The sequence below is a fragment of the Coregonus clupeaformis genome, chromosome 24 (genome assembly GCF_020615455.1).
Source record: "Coregonus clupeaformis isolate EN_2021a chromosome 24, ASM2061545v1, whole genome shotgun sequence".
NCBI classification, from domain to species: Eukaryota; Metazoa; Chordata; class Actinopteri; order Salmoniformes; family Salmonidae; genus Coregonus; species Coregonus clupeaformis.
Window position 1 is genome coordinate 38,261,268 of NC_059215.1, and position 19,873 is coordinate 38,281,140.

General features: G+C 45.8%; 1 protein-coding gene and 1 pseudogene across 4 annotated transcripts in view; one reads left to right on the plus strand and one right to left on the minus strand.

Moving 5' to 3' along the window:
• Window positions 1-418: 418 nt before the first annotated feature.
• LOC121538684 lies at window positions 419-593 on the plus strand (annotated as a pseudogene).
• Window positions 594-18,604: 18,011 nt separating this feature from the next.
• The window catches only part of LOC121538179 (intermediate filament family orphan 2-like), a 39,915-nt gene continuing 38,646 nt past the window's right edge, over window positions 18,605-19,873 (minus strand). For all 4 annotated transcript variants that reach the window (XM_041845990.2, XM_041845989.2, XM_041845988.2 and 1 more), the window contains 2 exons: window positions 19,507-19,643; window positions 18,605-19,288 (listed from right to left, as the gene is read on the minus strand). In XM_041845990.2, the coding sequence (XP_041701924.1) occupies window positions 19,183-19,288; window positions 19,507-19,643 (243 nt within the window). In that variant the 3' untranslated portion in view covers window positions 18,605-19,182. The remainder of the gene's footprint in view (window positions 19,289-19,506; window positions 19,644-19,873) is intronic.

The window sequence follows — 19,873 nt, forward strand, 5'->3', positions numbered from 1 at the left end:
TTCCTCCCATGTCCAGCCCAAGAGCTGCCCCTGGACACACTGCTTGGTCATTGCATGGTGGGTTTTTCTGTCAAGGTCGAGGTAAGGAGTAGACCAAGGCGCAGCGTGATGAACAAACATGACTTTAATTAGTTAAAGCGTCAAAATACAAAACAAAACACGACTCGTGACGTCCACGGTATCAATGACCGAACACGGAACAAAAACCCACAACCACAAAGGGAAAACATACAGTTTAAATATGGCTCCCAATCAGAGACAACCAGCCAACAGCTGACACTCGTTGCCTCTGATTGGGAGTCACTCAGGCAAACATAGAATACAACAAACTAGAATGAACACCAACATAGAAATACACACATAGAAATGAACACACCCTGGCTCAACATAATGAGTCCCAGAGCCAGGGTGTGACAAAAACATTTTTCAAAAAAAAAAAATCTGTTCTTATCAGTTTAATATCTGATACATCCCTTATCTGGGGACCATATATTAAATAGATTTTTGGAACAGGGAGATGGAATAGGGGCTTGCTCCGTCCACTCCACGCATCGACCTGGTATTGCAGTACCTCCAGGAACGGTGAACCCCCTGTCATTGTAAAGATAAATCAACCCTCACAAACAAGGTTTGTAATTCATCTGCCTGTGTTACAAAGTAACTATGGCTGTTTATCCCATTGATTCTATTTCTATGATTTCTCACTGCACTTTTTCAAGTGACATAAACGTAATATAGTGTACAAAGAGTTATTCCTTTGCTTACAGTATATATACATATCATATATACAATACAGTCATTGGCTTATGGCCATACCAGCCTAAATACGCCCGGTCTTGGAAGCTAAGCAGGGTCGGGCCTGGTTAGTCCTTGGATGGTACACTGCCTGGTAGTTTGTTGTAACCAAGTATTGGTGCTAAACCGTGTGTTATTGGATGCTAGCATGCTAGTTAGCTATGGCGTCATAGTTAGCTAGCTGAATAAAGTAAGTTGAGTCTATTCCTTGAAACATTGAACCGCTGTAGTTTGCAACAATTCTAATTTCTAAAGTGGAAGTTGGGAGAGTTTTATTCGGGTGTTTCAGTGAAACAATTATAGTTTCTGAGGTGGAAGTTGGGAGAGTTATATTTGGGAGTTGTGGTGAGGGAGGCCCTTCTCTCTCCTTTCCCAGATGTTTAGTTCATTTCATTCCGATCTCCTCTGCATTATTGTAGCCATTTGCTACAGCCTGTCAACTATGCCTCTGCCTATCCCTGTTCTCTCCTCTCCGCACAGGCTACACAAACGCCTCACACCGCGTGGCTGCTGCCTCTCTAACCTGGTGGTCCCTGCACGCACCACACACCGGGAGTTCCAGGTCTCAGGCAGCCTCTGGAACTGCCGTTCTGCTGCCAACAAGGCTGACTTCATCCCAGCCTATGCTACCCTCCAGTCCCTCGACTTCCTGGCGCTGACGGAAACATGGATTACCACTGAAAACACTGCTACTCCTACTGCTCTCTCCTCGTCTGACCATGTGTTCTCGCATACCCCGAGAGCATCTGGTCAGAGGGGTGGTGGCACAGGAATCCTCATCTCTCCCAAGTGGACATTCTCTCTTTCTCCCCTGACCCATCTGTCTATCTCCTCATTTGAATTCCATGCTGTCACAGTCACTAGCCCATTTAAGCTTAATATCCTTGTCATCTATCGCCCTCCAGGTTCCCTTGGAGAGTTCATCAATGAGCTTGACGCCTTGATAAGTTCCTTTCCTGAGGATGGCTCACCCCTCACAGTTTTGGGGGATTTCAACCTCCCTACGTCTACATTTGACTCATTTCTCTCTGCCTCCTTCTTTCCACTCCTCTCCTCTTTTGACCTCACCCTCTCACCGTCCCCCTACTCACAAGGCAGGCAATACGCTTGACCTCATCTTTACTAGATGCTGCTCTTCTACTAATCTCACTGCAACTCCCCTCCATGTCTCCGACCACTACTTTGTATCCTTTTCTCTCTCGCTCTCCTCCAACACTATTCACTCTGCCCCTACACAGATGGTAATGCGCCGCCGCAACCTTCGCTCTCTCTCTCCCACTACTCTCTCCTCTTCCATCCTATCATCTCTTCCCTCTGCTCAATCCTTCTCCCTCCAATCTCCTGATTCTGCCTCCTCAACCCTCCTCTCCTCCCTTTCTGCATCCTTTGACTCTCTGTGTCCCCTATCCTCCCGGCCGGCTCGGTCCTCCCCTCCAGCTCCGTGGCTTGATGACACATTGCGAGCTCACAGAACAGAGCTCCGGGCAGCTGAGCGGAAATGGAAGAAAACTAGACTCCCTGCCGACCTGGCATCTTTTCACTCCCCCCTCTCTACATTCTCTTCATCTGTTTCTGCTGCTAAGGCCACTTTCTACCACTCTAAATTCCAAGCATCTGCCTCTAACCCTAGGAAGCTCTTTGCCACATTCTCCTCCCTGCTGAATCCTCCCCCCCCCCCGCCCCCCTCCTCCCTTTCTGTGGATGACTTCGTCAACCACTTTGAAAAGAAGGTTGACGACATCCGATCCTCGTTTGTTAAGTCTAATGACACTGCTGGTCCTGCTCACACTGCCCTACCCTATGCTTTGACTTCTTTCTCCCCTCTCTCTCCAGATAAAATCTCGCGACTTGTGACTGCAGGCCGCCCAACAACCTGCCCGCTTGACCCCATCCCCTCCTCTCTTCTCCAGACCATCTCCGGTGACCTTCTCCCCTACCTCACCTCGCTGATCAACTCATCCTTGACCGCTGGCTATGTCCCTTCCATCTTCAAGAGAGCGAGAGTTGCACCCCTTCTCAAAAAACCAACACTTGATCCCTCTGATGTCAACAACTACAGACCAGTATCCTTTCTTTCTTTTCTTTCCAAAACTATTGAGCGTGCCGTCTTTAGCCAACTCTCTTGCTATCGCTCTCAGAATGACCTTCTTGACCCAAACCAGTCAGGTTTCAGGACTGGTCATTCAACTGAGACTGCTCTTCTCTGTGTCACGGAGGCTCTCCGCACTGCTAAAGCTAACTCTCTCTCCTCTGCTCTTGTCCTTCTAGACCTGTCTGCTGCCTTTGATACTGTGAACCATCAGATCCTCCTCTCCACCCTCTCCGAGCTGGGCATCTCCGGCACGGCTCACTCTTGGATTGCGTCCTACCTGACCGGTCGCTCCTACCAAGTGGCGTGGCGAGAAGCTGTCTCCGCACCACGTGCTCTCACCACTGGTGTCCCCCAGGGCTCAGTTCTAGGCCCTCTCCTATTCTCGCTATACACCAAGTCACTTGGCTCTGTCATATCCTCACATGGCCTCTCCTATCATTGCTACGCTGACGATACACAACTAATCTTCTCCTTTCCCCCCTTCTGTTAACCAGGTGGCGAATCGCATCTCTGCATGTCTGGCAGACATATCAGTATGGATGACGGATCACCACCTCAAGCTGAACCTTGGCAAGACGGAGCTGCTCTTCCTCCCGGGGAAGGACTGCCCATTCCATGATCTCGCCATCACGGTTGACAACTCCGTTGTGTCCTCCTCCCAGAGTGCGAAGAGCCTTGGCGTGACCCTGGACAACACCCTGTCGTTCTCCGCTAACATCAAGGCGGTGACCCGATCCTGCAGGTTCATGCTCTACAACATTCGGAGAGTACGACCCTGCCTTACACAGGAAGCGGCACAGGTCCTAATCCAGGCACTTGTCATCTCCCGTCTGGATTACTGCAACTCGCTGTTGGCTGGGCTCCCTGCCTGTGCCATTAAACCCCTACAACTCATCCAGAATGCCGCTGCCCGTCTGGTGTTCAACCTTCCCAAGTTCTCTCACGTCACCCCGCTCCTCCGCACACTCCACTGGCTTCCAGTTGAAGCTCGCATCTGTTACAAGACCATGGTGCTTGCCTATGGAGCTGTGAGGGGAACGGCACCTCCGTACCTTCAGGCTCTGATCAGTCCCTACACCCAAACGAGGGCATTGCGTTCATCCACCTCTGGCCTGCTGGCTCCCTTCCTCTGCGGAAGCATAGTTCCCGCTCAGCCCAGTCAAAACTGTTCGCTGCTCTGGCACCCCAATGGTGGAACAAGCTCCCTCACGACGCCAGGACAGCGGAGTCACTCACCACCTTCCGGAGACATTTGAAACCCCACCTCTTTAAGGAATACCTGGGATAGGATAAAGTAATCCCTTCTACCCCCCCCCTAAAAAAAACAAAAAACAAAAAAATTGTAAAGTGGTTATCCCACTGGCTATAGGGTGAATGCACCAATTTGTAAGTCGCTCTGGATAAGAGTGTCTGCTAAATGACGTAAATGTAAATGTAAATGAATACCAAATGCTGTAATTGTTTTTTGTTCAGCAGACTGTATTATTTAATCAGGGAGCAACTGTCTTAGTACAGTTTTTCTCAATTGCCTACAAGCATTTTTTGGAACAATGTTGTCGATTTTCAAAACAGAGTCCACAAGAAACAGACCTTTTGCAAAACAGTAAATGCCTTTTAAAAATATAAATACATTAATCAAAACTATATTATACTGTCAAAATTGCAAATACATTCATCAAAAGAACAAGACTGCCTGCAAAAGATTAACACAACTATACTTATCTCTTGAGTCTAAGAAGACAAAACAGAAAGTTAGTCTTTAAAAAAAATCCCAGTAGATCCATAAATGTTCTTTGCGGTCACTAAATCATGATGATCAAAACTGGAAGTACAACTATCCAAAGGTGCAGAATTATGGGCAATTACTCTCCTTTTATGCATTTTTCACCAAACAATTTGTTACACATCAAATTTGATTCCTGATAAAAAATAACATAAAAAAATGAGCACATTGTGTGCATGATTCATTCATCGGTATCATGTCCTTTATTTAAAGGGGGAGATCAAGCTGATCCTAACTGTTATGGGCAAATTTCTATTTTGCCCTGTTTATCAAAAGTGTTGGAAAAACTCATCAATAATCAACTGACTGGCTTTCTTGATGTCTATAGTATTACAGTGCCTTGCAAAAGTATTCATCCATCTTGGCGTTTTTCCTATTTTGTTGCATTACAACCTGTAATTTAAATTGATTTTTATTTGGATTTCATGTAATGGACATACACAAAATAGTCAAAATTGGTTTAAAAAAATTCAAAATAATAAATAACGGAAAAGTGGTGCGTGCATATGTATTCACCCCCTTTGCTATGAAGCCCCTAAATAAGATCTGGCGCAACCAATTACCTTCAGAAGTCACATAATTAGTTAAATAAAGTCCACCTGTGTGCAATCTAAGATCTGTCACATGATCTCAGTATATATACAGGCATAGATGGAGCAAAGTAAGGCTTAAAGTGGTCCTATGGACAGATACTTTGCAGCTCCTTCAGGGTTATCTTTGGTCTCTTTATTGCCTCTCTGATTAATGCCCTCCTTGCCTGGTCCGTGAGTTTTGGTGGGCGGCCCTCTCTTGGCAGGTTTGTTCTGGTGCCATATTCTTTCAATTTTTTAATAATGGATTTAATGGTGCTCCGTGGGATGTTCAATGTTTCTGATATTTTTTTATAACCCAACCCTGGTCTGTACTTCTCCACAACTTTGTCCCTGACCTGTTTGGAGAGCTCCTTGGTCTTCATGGTGCCGCTTGCTTGGTGGTGCCGCTTGCTTAGTGGTGTTGCAGAGTCTGGGGCCTTTCAGAACAGGTGTATATATACTGAGATCATGTGACCGATCATATGACACTTAGATTACACACAGGTGGACTTTATTTAACTAATTATGTGACTTCTGAAGGTAATTGGCTGCACCAGATCTTATTTAGGGGCTTCATAGCAAAGGGAGTGAATACATATGCATGCACCACTTTTCCGTTATTCAGTTTTTGAAACAAGTTCTTTTTTTCATTTCACTTCACCAATTTGGACTATTTTGTGTATGTCCATTACATGAAATCCAAATAAAAATTCATTTAAATTACAGGTTGTAATGCAACAAAATAGGAAAAACGCCAAGGGGGATGAATACTTTTGCAAGGCACTGTATGTTGTTGTCTTAGGTCTCACTTTATGTAGTGTTGTGGTGTCTCTCTTGTTGTGATGTGTGTTTTGTCCCATATTTTTATTTTTAATCCCAGCCCCCGTCCCCGCAGGAGGCCTTTTGGTTTTTGGGAGGCTGTCATTGTAAATAATAATTTGTTTTTAACTGACATGCCTAGTTAAATAAAAAAATTAAAAATCATCACAATCCAATTCCATGTATCAATACATAGGCTGGTTTGCTCATAGTTTTCTAGACTTTCCATTGGCTTACAGAAACATAATCCACAATAGAAATAAGGAGAGGTGAATAAAATTGAGGAACACAACTGATATGAATGTATAGGCCTCAATCCACATCAAAGCAAAGCTCTATAATGGAAGGTCACATGTTGGAGATGATGATTTAGGAGTAAGCCAAAGTTACTTAGAAGTAACCCAACTTCATTCTCTGCATCTCTGAATGTCTGTAATATTGTAAAAAAAAAAGATATAATAATTGACAGCCCCCATTGCCTAGATCTTACCCTATATTGTACATGGTATGACACTGATAGGGGGATTTAGAATTTTGTGCAGTACTATTTACTTATTGCTGAAAACAGTGAACACAATTACACACATTTCTCTTCTGATGAAAACAGAGTGCGAATTACACCATGACATTCGGGAGTCTCTATTGAGGTGCACAAAAACATTTAATGGGCCTAACAATTAAGAAATCATTTAAACTGTAAAAATGAATTACCTTTTAATGTGGCATAAACACAACCAGTCATTATACACTGCTCAAAAAAATAAAGGGAACACTAAAAATAACACATCCTAGATCTGAATGAATGAAATAATCTTATTAAATACTTTTTTTTTACATAGTTGAATGTGCTGACAACAAAATCACACAAAAATTATCAATGGAAATCAAATTTATCAACCCATGGAGGTCTGGATTTGGAGTCCCACTCAAAATTAAAGTGGAAAACCACACTACAGGCTGATCCAACTTTGATGTAATGTCCTTAAAACAAGTCAAAATGAGGCTCAGTAGTGTGTGTGGCCTCTACGTGCCTGTATGACCTCCCTACAACGCCTGGGCATGCTCCTGATGAGGTGGCGGATGGTCTCCTGAGGGATCTCCTCCCAGACCTGGACTAAAGCATCCGCCAACTCCTGGACAGTCTGTGGTGTAACGTGGTGTTGGTGGATGGAGCGAGACATGATGTCCCAGATGTGCTCAATTGGATTCAGGTCTGGGGAACGGGCGGGCCAGTCTATAGCATCAATGCCTTCCTCTTGCAGGAACTGCTGACACACTCCAGCCACATGAGGTCTAGCATTGTCTTGCATTAGGAGGAACCCAGGGCCAACCGCACCAGCATATGGTCTCACAAGGGGTCTGAGGATCTCATCTCGGTACCTAATGGCAGTCAGGCTACCTCTGGCGAGTACATGGAGGGCTGTGCGGCCCCCCAAAGAAATGCCACCCCACACCATGACTGACCCACCGCCAAACCAATCATGCTGGAGGATGTTGCAGGCAGCAGAACGTTCTCCACGGCGTCTCCAGACTCTGTCACGTCTGTCACATGTGCTCAGTGTGAACCTGCTTTCATCTGTGAAGAGCACAGGGCGCCAGTGGCGAATTTGCCAATCTTGGTGTTCTCTGGCAAATGCCAAACGTCCTGCACGGTGTTGGGCTGTAAGCACAACCCCCACCTGTGGACGTCGGGCCCTCATACCACCCTCATGGAGTCTGTTTCTGACCGTTTGAGCAGACACATGCACATTTGTGGCCTGCTGGAGGTCATTTTTCAGGGCTCTGGCAGTGCTCCTCCTGCTCCTCCTTGCACAAAGGCGGAGGTAGCGGTCCTGCTGCTGGGTTGTTGCCCTCCTACGGCCTCCTCCACATCTCCTGATGTACTGGCCTGTCTCCTGGTAGCGCCTCCATGCTCTGGACACTACGCTGACAGACACAGCAAACCTTCTTGCCACAGCTCACATTGATGTGCCATCCTGGATGAACTGCACTACCTGAGCCACTTGTGTGGGTTGTAGACTCCGTCTCATGCTACCACTAGAGTGAAAACTCCGCCAGCATTCAAAAGTGACCAAAACATCAGCCAGGAAGCATAGGAACTGAGAAGTGGTCTGTGGTCACCACCTGCAGAACCATTCCGTTATTGGGGGTGTCTTGCTAATTGCCTATAATTTCCACCTGTTGTCTATTCCATTTGCACAACAGCATGTGAAATGTATTGTCAATCAGTGTTGCTTCCTAAGTGGACAGTTTGATTTCACAGAAGTGTGTTTGACTTGGAGTTACATTGTGTTGTTTAAGTGTTCCCTTTATTTTTTTGAGCAGTGTATTTTCATCTGATTGTCAAACAAATCACTTCTAAAAGTAGGCTACCTTTGTGTATGTTCGTCCACTCCAAAATTATTCCAGCATCCAAACTGCAGGTATACTCCTGCATGTATAGCCTACTTGCGCCATTTGATTAATGGAAATAGACATCTGTTACAAACCACCAAAAAGTGTGCCTAATGACATTCAGCAATTGCCATTGATTTGGCCTACATTAATTGATGCGCCTTGCTGACAATTTTTAAATTTTTTGTAGCCTGAAATGTCGGGACACCTGAAATCGGGCTGATGCTGTCCCGGGGAAAATGGGATGGTCACCCTAACACACAAGGTCAATTTACTAGACTTGGCTTCAATTTGTATTACCATGAACACATTTCTCTTCTGATTAAAATGTTTTCATATTCTGTGAACAAAACACTTAAAGGCAAGAAAACGGATCAGAAGTTCTGTAAATGTATTTGAGCCTTGCTCTTCTGCTGCTATAGATACTTCAACACAGATCCAAAAATTGCTTCATGCGATTGAGAAAAACTGTAAAACAGCAATATTATCATGTTGTATTGTTATTTTAGTGAAATGCAGCTTGTATGTAGCCTGGCTGACGCGACCCACGTGACCCACAACACAGTCAGGAGGACTTTGAGAGTTAATTTAGGTGTTAGCCAAGTTAGTTAGCTAGCTTATATTAACTAGTAATATAAAATATGCCTAAACGTTTTAAAACATTAGCTGTCACCTTGAGGCTTGTTATTTTTCCCTGAAGGTAAAGCAATTTCGTTACTTGTTAGCTAGCTAGGCTACCAGTTAGCTTTTACCCCCCTATCGAGCCTAGCTAGCTAGCTCAGCTAGTAGCTGGCCAAATTAGCTACGGTTCTAAATTCTAGTGACTAAGATAAATAAAACATCTCAAATTAAGTTCTTTGAGGTATTTTCTGAACAGCTGCTCACTTATTTGTTACTCCAGTTGTCAGTTCGATCCTAACCACACTGCTAACCTTAAATGAAGACCAGAAACCTCATTTTTATTTTAATGAATTTTTACGATATAGCAATATTTTGACTTTGTGGCTGTGGTAACTAGTGACAAGCGGTATACCTAGCCCAATAATGTATTAAAAGGAGCCTACTCCTTTAGTCCAAGGTCAAAAAATGACCTTTCATGTTATGTTCAGAGACGATTGGCTCCGTCAGATATAGAGTTGAAATGTATTCAATTTTGAGTTTGCATCCCAATATTACACTTTATATATACTGAACACAAATATACAGAGCGTTCGGAAAGTATTCAGACCCCTTGACTTTGTCCACATTTTGTTACGTTACAGCCTTATTCTAAAATTGATTAAATTAATTTTTTCCCTCATCAGTCTACACACAATACACCATAATGACAAAGCAAAAACAGGTTTTTAGAAATATTTGTAAATGTATTAAAAATATGAAACAGAAATACCTTATTTACATAAGTATTCAGACCCTTTGCAATGAGACTCGAAATTGAGCTCAGGTGCATCTGGGATTATGTCGAGGCACAGATCTGGGGAAGGGTACCAAAACATTTCTGCAGCATTGAAGGTCCCCAAGAACACAGTGGCCTCCATCATTCTTAAATGGAAGAAGTTTGGAACCAACAAGACTCTTCCTAGAGCTGGCCGCCTGGCCAAACTGAGCAATCGGGGGAGAAGGGCCTTGGTCAGGGAGGTGACCAAGAACCCGATGGTCACTCTGACAGAGCTCCAGAGTTCCTTTGTGGAGAGGGACGGGGGCAGGATAGGGCCCCCAGGATAGGGCCCCCATGTCCTTCCTTTCTCCGGTATGGTGCATCCTGGAGAGTGCGTCGGCTTTCACATTCTGGGATCCTGGGCAGTAGGACAGAATGAACTGAAAGCGAGTAAGAAATTGGGCCAACCTGGCTTGACGAGAGTTCATCCGTGTCGCTGCCCGTATGTGCTCCAAATTCCGGTGGTCAGTAAGAATCCGGAATGGATGGTCTGAGCCCTCCAGCCAGTGTCTCCATTCCTCCAGAGCGAGGACCACCGCCAACAGCTCCCTGTCTCCAACTCCATAGTTCCTCTCTGCAGGGGTAAGCATTTTAGAGAAAAAGGCACAGGGATACATTTTCTCTGGCTTACCTTGCCGCTGGGAGAGGACCGCACCCACGCCCTCCTCAGATGCGTCCACCTCCAGGATGAAAGGACAAGATGGATCTGGGTGTTTTAGGATGGGCGCTGTGGTGAACCTCCCCTTCAGCCTCTTGAAGGCAGCGTCAGTCTCAGGGTTCCAGGCCAGTTTCTGAGGCCCACCCTGAAGGAGAGAGGTGAGCGGGGCGGCTATGGAGCTGAACGACCTGATGAAACGCTGGTAGAAATTAGCAAAGCCCAGGAAGCTCTGTAGGCCCTTGATGGTGGTGGGGACTGGCCATGACCTGACGGCGTCCGTCTTCTCTCTTTCCATGAACACCCCCTGAGGACTGATCCTGTATCCCAGGAAGGAGATGGCCTGTTGGTGGAATTCGCATTTCTCCCCCTTCACCAACAGGCTGTGTTCCCTGAGGCGGAGTAGGACAGCTCTGACGTCCCTGACGTGCTCCTCGAACGTAGCCGAGTAGATCAGGATATCGTCAATGTACACCACCACCTGTCTACTCAGCATGTCTTGGAACACGTCATTGACGAAGGACTGGAACACAGAAGGTGCGTTGGCGAGGCCGTAGGACACTCATAGTGGCCTGAGATAGTGCTGAATGCCGTCTTCCACTCGTCTCCTTCCCGGATTTGGATCAGGTTGTAGGCACTCCTCAGGTCCAACTTGCTAAAGTACCGGGCCCCTTGTAGCTGCTTGATGGCCGACGGAACCAGAGGGAGGGGGTACCGGTACTTGGTGGTGTCTGCTTTCAGCCCCCTGTAGTCAATGCACAGCCTCAGTCCACCGTCTTTTTTGGCCACAAAGAAGAAGCTGGCGGAGGCAGGAGAGTTAGAGCGTCTGATGAACCCCTGTTTCATGGTCTCCACCACATACTTCTCCATGGCCTCAGTCTCTGCCATGGAAAGGGAGTAAATGCGACTCTTCGGGGGGTGTTGTCCCTCCAGCAGGTTAATGGCGCAGTCCCAGGGCCTGTGCGGAGGGAGACACATAGCCTTTGATGAAGAGAAGACATCGGAGAGATCTGCGTGCTCATGTGGAATGTTGGGCTGGAGGGCGGAATCCGGATTCTCCACTGACGTGGAACAACAAACCACCGGCAGGCAGGTCTTCCGGCATGAGGTGGACGGACCAGGCTGTGATCCTCTTGGTGATCCAATTGATGGTGGGGTTGTGTAGTCTGAGCCAGGGCAATCCCAAGACGATCCGGTGAAGAGGTGACGTGCTGATGTGGAATGACAGCTCCTCGTGGTGCTCCGGTAGTGTGGGAATGGTGATGGTGAAAGTGACGTGCGTAATGGTGCCTGATCCAAGTGGTTTATTGTCCAGCGAGGTGACGTGTAGCGGAGAAGGCAGTGGCACGGTGGGCAACCCCCATTCAGAGACCAGCTTCCTATCTATAAGGTTCCCCGCTGATCCGGAATCTATCATTGCAGTGGAAATGGAAGAAAAGGACCAGTCACCGTTATGGGAACTAAAAACAATGGTTTTATGATAGGAGATGCCGTAACACTTACGGAGTGGCGACGGGAGTCATACCGCCTAGATTGGGAGCCGCCAGGAGATCTGTGGTCTGTGGTGGTGTAGGGGGTGCTGCCCACCTCCATGGGTGAGGACTCGGAGGCAGGGCGGCTTCCATAGCTCAGATGGGGTGAGCGTTGAGGCTCCGGGAGGTGTTGGGAACGCCGTCTGTCTCTCAACATGTCATCAAGACGGATGGACGTGGCGATGAGGGTATCAAGGTCCATCTCGTCGTCCCGACATGCGAGTTCCATCTTGATGTCCTTCCGTAAGCCTCCCCTGAAGGCTGTGCACAGAGCACGCTCATTCCAGCCCGAAGACGCCGCCACCGTGCGAAAGCTCAGAGCGTACTCGGAAGTGGGCCCCTCTACCTGTTGTAGCTGGAGGAGACGCTCACCCCCGTCCTTTCCCTCCGTGCGATGATCAAACACCGCCCTGAACCGAGCGAGGAAGGTGGAGTAGGGAAGCGCCGCGGCCTCACCTCCTTCCCAGACTACCGTGGCCCAATCCAGCACCATTCCTTTAAGTAGCGAAATCACCAGCGCTATCCTGGCTTGGTCAGATGGATATGCCCCAGGCTGACGCGCCAGATAAAGTGAAACCTGTAGCAGGAAGCCGCTACATTTAGTAGTTTTACCGTCATAGCGCTCCGGTAGGGCGAGGGGTCCCTCAGAAGTTGGTGATAGCACGGGAACAGGTGGACTGGGTGCACTCGCCGCTCCCTGATGTGGAATCGGAGCGCTGGGCAGATTATGCAGAGATTGGAGCACTTCCTGCATGGCGGTGTTCAACTGGGCTAGCAGCTGCTGATGCTGGTCGAGGCGCTGGGAAACTCTAGGAGGATTACCTGCTGCATCCATTTTCGTGAGAGGTGTGTAATTCTGTGACGAGTACTGAGGATACGAAGAGGCAGGAATCAACAAGGTAAAGGTTTACTTAACATAGAGAAAGAGAATAACAAGGAGCGAGTAAACGACACGAAGCTAACAATTACACACAACAATGACTGAACAGTCCAGGGATATATAGTGGTGGTGATGAGATGATGAGGTGCAGGTGCACTGGAGGTGATTAGGGTGCATTGGGTTTCCATTCCTGTGTTGCCAAGGTGGTGCGCTCAGACCGGTAGCTCAGTAGACCGGCGAATCAGAGCGCCGGAGGGGAGCAACGGGAGGAGACGTGACACTATACTTTATTTTTATTTACTGTACTCTACTGTACTGTACTCTACTGTGCTATAATCTACTTTTCTTTACTGTACTGTGTACTGTAATGTACTGTACTCTACTGTGCTCTACTGTACTGTACTGTGCTGTGCTGTCCAAACTTGTGAAACAAATATCTATGATTGGTTCAGATTTGGTCTTTTGGACATCTTTCTTTCTTTCTACAATGTATAAAAAACATTGGTTCAGATTTGGTCCGATCCGGACCAAAAATCGACGTCGTTGAAATTAAGGCCGGACATCAGACGGCCGGTCTCAAAACATTAGATGGCCGGTCTCCAAAAAAGATGTCCAAAAGACGTCGCAGTCGGTAAATAATATAATAATATGCCATTTAGCAGACACTTTTATCCAAAGCGACTTACAGTCATGTGTGCATACATTTTTATGTATGGGTGGTCCCTGGGATCGAACCCACTACCCGGGCGTTACAAGTGCCATGCTCTACCAATTGAGCTACAGAGGAGCACCAAATGCTTAGTGAGAGCTGTCAAAAGCAGTGTTACCGTGGCTAATGTCCCAAAATGTATCAGTCAAATCTTACTGACCATCCAGGAGGACATGTTCATGTTCGACGACATGATGACTGCAGGGGAGCTTGCCAGACTTAATAATATTGTGGCTAGTATGTTGGAAACTGTCAGAAAGGTTGACTGTGAAGGCAATGGAGATCTGGTGTACAAGCCACCCAGGACCACTTCCTCCTTATCAAGGTCTTTAGGACTAAAACTTCACTCCCAGGGACCCTTATTCCAACTGAGGTATCAGTCACTAGTTGTCCAATTGTTAAGAGTACAACTATTGACATTTACATTGACATTTTAGTCATTAAGCAGACATTCTTATCCAGAGCGCCTTACAGTAGTGAGTGCAAAGGTTTTCGTACTTTGTAACCATGTCTGACGTTGTGAGTATCATCCTGGATATTGTAAATCCAGCCGGACTCCAGCAGGTTCCTATTGATTCTGCTTTGAAGAGACTGAAGGAAGTAATTGCCCAGGGGTAGGTTTGCTCTATGTCCCATGATCAACTGGTCGATGAACTTCAGAACCTAATTATGAAGCACAAACAACTATTTATTTTGGAATCGGTGGCAGCTGATTCGACATTTTTAATGAGGCAAAAACAATCAGGGAAGCTTTTCTCCTCTGAACCTATTCATGCGTTTACTGAGGAGGCAGTGAAGAGGTTGTTTCTCCCTCTTCTCATCCCTTCTGCTTCCTGGGGGTAGATCAGGAAGCCTCACAGGATCCAACTGGTGTCTGGCCAGAAAAGCTCAAGCAGCACTTCTTGTGGAGGCTCTTTGGTCTCTAACAACTCCTCACAGGACTGTGCCAATGCTGTGAATCTGTTCACAAAGGCTACTTGATGGACTTCTCCCAGTTGTCTTAACCCTCAATGGAGATAGAGCCCATAGGAAAGCAAGGAACCTCTCAAGATGGAGGCAACATCCATGACAGAGAGGTGACGTCTGTTCTCCCCACTGAGTCTGCTGTTGAGAAACGGAGCGATGCCAGTCTTCCTCAAGCTGAGGCTGTCCAGAAAGGCAGAGGGAAGTTCAGCTTCCTGTCAAATATGTTCAAGATCAATTATAAGGTAGACAAGAGATATGCAGATGTGCTGGTTAAAATGTTATTATTATATTATTTTATTGTAACAATAACAATATTTTGTCTAAGTTGTCATTGAGCAAAAAAGGAGCGAAAACCCGCAGACACAGCCCTCCATGGAATGAGTTTGACACATGCTGTAGAGGAAGTCTAATTATAAACTCATTAAATATCATTGCATTTATTTAATTGTAGCTTTGGTCTTTTCTATCTATAGTATAAACGCAACATGTAAAGTGTTGGTCCCATGTTTCATAAGCTGAAATAAAAGATCCCAGAAATTTTCCATACGCACAAAAAGCTTATTTCTCTCAAATGTTGTGCACAAATTTGTTTACATCCCTGTTAGTGAGCATTTCTCCTTTGCCAAGATAATCCATCCATCTGACAGGTGTGGCATATCAAGAAGTTAAACAGCATGATCATTACACAGGTGCACCTTGTGCTGGGGACAATAAAAGGCCACTCTAAAATGTGCCGTTTTGTCACACAACACAATGTCATTTTTGAGAATTTGGCAGTACGTCCAACCGGCCTCACAACCACAAACCACGTCTAACCACGCCAGTCCAGGACCTCCAAATCTGGCTTCTTCACCTGCAGGATCATCTGAGACCAGCCACCCGGACAGCTGATGAAACTCTGGGTTTGCACAACTGAAGAATTTCTACCCAAACTGCCAGAAACCATCTCAGGGAAGCTCATCTGCATGCTTGTCATCCTCTCCAGGGTCTTGACCTGACTGCAGTTCGGCGTCATAACCGACTTCAGTGGGCAAATACTCACCTTCGATGGCCACTGGCATGCTGGAGAAGTGTGCTCTTCATGGATGAATCCTGGTTTCAACTGTACCGGGCAGATGGCAGACAGTGTGTATGGCTTCGTGGGGGTGAGCGGTTTGTTGATGTCAACATTGTGAACAGAGTGCCCCATGTGGCGGTGGGGTTATGGTATGGGCAGGCATTATCTACGGACAACGAACACAATTGCATTTTATCGATGGCAATTTGAATGCACAGAGATAACGTGACGAGATCCTGAGGCCCGTTGTCATGCCATTCATCCGCCGCTTTCTCCTCATGTTTCATCATGATAATGGACAGCCCCATGTCGCAAGGATCTGTACACAATTCCTGGAAGCTGAAAATGTCCCAGTTCTTCCATGGCCTGCACTCACCAGACATGTGACCCATTGAGCTTGTTTGGGATGCTCTGGATCGACGTGTACGACAGCATGTTCCAGTTCCCGCCAATATCCAGCAACTTTACACAGCCATTGAAGAGGAGTGGGACAACATTCTACAGGCCACAATCAACAGCCTCATCAACTCTATGCGAAGGAGATGTGTCACGCTGCATGAGGCAAATGGTGGTCACACCAGATCCTGACTGGTCTTCTGATCCACGCCCCTACCTTTAAGGTATCTGTGACCGACAGATGCATATCTATTTCCCTAGTCATGTGAAATCCATAGATTAGAACCTAATGAATTCATTATAATTGACTGATTTCCTTATATGAACTGTAACTCAGTAAAAGTGGCGAGTGGCGCAGTGGTCTAAGCTGTGCCACTAGAGATCCTGGTTCGAATCCAGGCTCTGTCGTAGCCGGCCGCGACCGGGAGACCCATGGGGCGGCGCACAATTGGTCCAAGGTAGGGGAGGGAATGGCCGGCAGGGATGTAGCTCAGTTGGTAGAGCATGGTGTTTGCAACGCCAGGGTTGTGGGTTTGATTCCCACGGGGGGGCCAGTATGAAATAAAAAATAATAATGTATGCACTCACTAACTGTAAGTTGCTCTGGATAAGAGCGTCTGCTAAATGACTAAAATGTAAATGTAAAATCTCTGAAATTGTTGCATGCTGCATTTATATTGTTCAGTATAAATGTTCTATCTAATATCTCATATTTCACACAGTGGTGAATGTAACTGTCTGAAATTTGTAGCACCACTCTAGTAATTCAGATTAATTATTTTTGTCATCAAGCTAAGAGAAGCACAAATTGAAATCTTACACAGTAGGCTGTCAATTTGCTATCTGCCCCAAGAGATAACGTTAAAATAAAGAGCAGTCTTTTTATTAAAACAATTTTTATTAAATATACGGTTCAGTCACACAGTAGATTTGCAAGCATCTGCATTCAGCTGTATTCTGCACATAAAATAAAAATATGAATCTTGCAGCCAGCAAATCCCTGGCACCCATGACTGTTCCCAAAGAAACTAACAGATATATTCAAATACGAATGTCAAAAATCATGAACAACTTACACATGATTATCCCTTTATATGATTCAAAATGGCTCTTCCATTTTTGGAGAGCATACAAACGATAATGAAATCTAGACATAGATCAATAACAGGCTGTGTGTATCATATAAATCATAAATGTTAGTGCTAAAGTAGCATTTAACAAAAATAAAACTATGTAATAAGGCAATTCATATTGATTCTGAGTCCAGCATATCAGTAGCCTGGTCTCAGATCTGTTTGCTCTGTCTTGCCAACTCCTATGGTTGGCTATACAGCACAAACAGATCTGAGACCAGGCTAGTGTATCAGTAGGCACACAGGTTCATTTAGATGACCATGTTTGGTGATATTTACCCTCTGAAAATACTGAGTGACACCATTCCTCAAAGAGAGTGGAGTCATCTGACACACCATGTTGAGGCCAGATGTGCTAAACGTGGGCACTGTTAGTTTTAGAGAGATTTCAAACAAAAAGTTAAGGAAAAGGTAAAGAGCTTTTAGCTTTGTATTTTGGTCTCTTTGATTCCCTTCTGAAAATTTGGACTGGTGCAAATGATAAGTATATCTGGCCCCAAGTCTTCTAGGCTGTCAGATTAACAGATGGATCATAATCACCCAGCAAAAAAACTAAGACAAGTAATGGAGGTTAGTCCAGAAAAATAAGGCTTGCTTATTGCATAGTACAGTACTTCAACTCACTTTTACCCCTCCTGTTATGGCTGTGTCCAGATATGGGGGAACTTGGACAAGTTTACCGATTTATACAGTACCTGCAAAGGCACTCCGGGCCTTCTTTGTATGCGCAAAAGCAATGGCATCTACAGTAAGGCAATCTCAGAGTGAATCTAAATCTGACTTCAGTGAGTGAAGATTGACCTCTTGTGTCTAGTATGTCAAATGGATTTTCCCTGCCAACACGTAGGCCTAGATTCAATCAGATCAACAGCGATAGCCGACACCCACATAGCTGATATTGTGGCGGTGTCGGGGGTGTAACTGCGTTGACGCTGTCAAATCGGTGAGCAGCTGCTCTTGTGATCATTGCCACGATGCCACACCCATCCCACTCGCGTTAGAAGTTCTGAACGAGAAATAAATAATGATGCTCAAATTGAAAATCATTCAACAAAATAATGAAGATTTCTATCAGCCTACTTCAGTAGATTACATCTCACAGTTCAGTGTTCAAACTTGTAAACAACGCTGCATGGGATTTCTGTTAATGCAGCTAATGGCAATGTCCACTTTAAGTATAATGCCCGGAGCCACTTGTGGAAAACAACTGCTATGCAGGTGTCGGCTAGCGTGGATCTGATAGAATCTAGCCCTTATTTTGAATTATAAACTCGGTGGTTTGAGCAATAAATGCTGAATGACTGAAAGCCATGGTATACCACGGGTATGACAAAACATTTATTTTTACTCTTCTAATTACATTGGTCACCAGTTTATAATAGCAATAAGGCACCTCGGGGTTTGTGGTATATGGCCAATATACCACGGCTAAGGGCTGTATCCAGGCACTCCGCGTTGCGCCGTGCTTAAGAGCAGCCCTTAGCTGTAAAAAATTACCCATATACCACACCCCCTCGGGCCTAATTGCTTAAATATATCATATGGACCACTGAATGCTTTGCTAGACCACTAATGGCTGAATATGTCCGGTTTCCTTTATCTTAACATGGTTAGGATGAATACTGGGGTGAATACACAGTAAAATGACCATAGGTGTACAGTAAGTTGAGTGTGTGTGTAGATACTTGTGTTGAGTAGGGGTGACCGCTCTGATCAGTAGTAGGCCAATGAGGAGCAGTGAGGAGGAACCAACACTGCACCTTGTTGTGGAATACAAGTTCATCCATATATGGGTAAAACGGTGAAGCACCAATAGTTTCCACAGGACTCCTCCTAGATCAACTGGAAACCTGCTGAAGAAAAGGGGGATCACAGCATTGAGGAACAATGGCATTTCCTCCATCATCTTCTCCTTGTCAGGTGATGGTGTAGCCAGGGGCCGGAGGGTCAAGGGTCAGTTATCAGCTGACCCCTCCTACTGCCTCTCCGTCCTTCTCCAGCTCCTCCTGGATCTCATCACTGTTCCCTGAGTCACTGCTTGCTACCGAGCTGAACGATGGAGAGTTCCTGCACCAGAGAGAGGGGAAACAAGGACAGATGTCAGTCATTGATATCTGTGTGATTGATATCTGTGTGATTGATATCTGTGTGATTGATATCTGTGTGATTATGCCTACTGTGTAGCGAGGCCTTTCTCAAGACAAGTCTCAGTGGAACAATGCACAATGACATTGAAATGCCATTGTTTGCCATGTGCCATGTGTGGAGAAAGAGGTGTATCTGACCTGCCGGTGCCCCCTGAGCCCTTGATGAGTCTCCTGCAGGTCTCCATCTGCACATCCAGGCCTCTCTTCATAGAACACATCTCCATGTACTCCTTTAGGTGACGGTTCATATCACTCTTAGCTGTAGCCAACTCATACTGAGGAGAGAAAGAGAATCCAAGATGTGGGAGAGAGGAGGAGTCAAAAGGAGGGTGAGAGAAGTGAATGATGTAAGAGAGTAAGAGCAAAAGAGTGGGAGGAGATGTGAGAGGGTGAGTCAGAGAGAGGGATTGAAAGGAGAAGCAGAGATTAAGGGGCAAAGACGGACTGCAGCCAAACCCTCTGCAGTAATAATTGATGACTAACACACAGGAGAGTGAGTCGCACA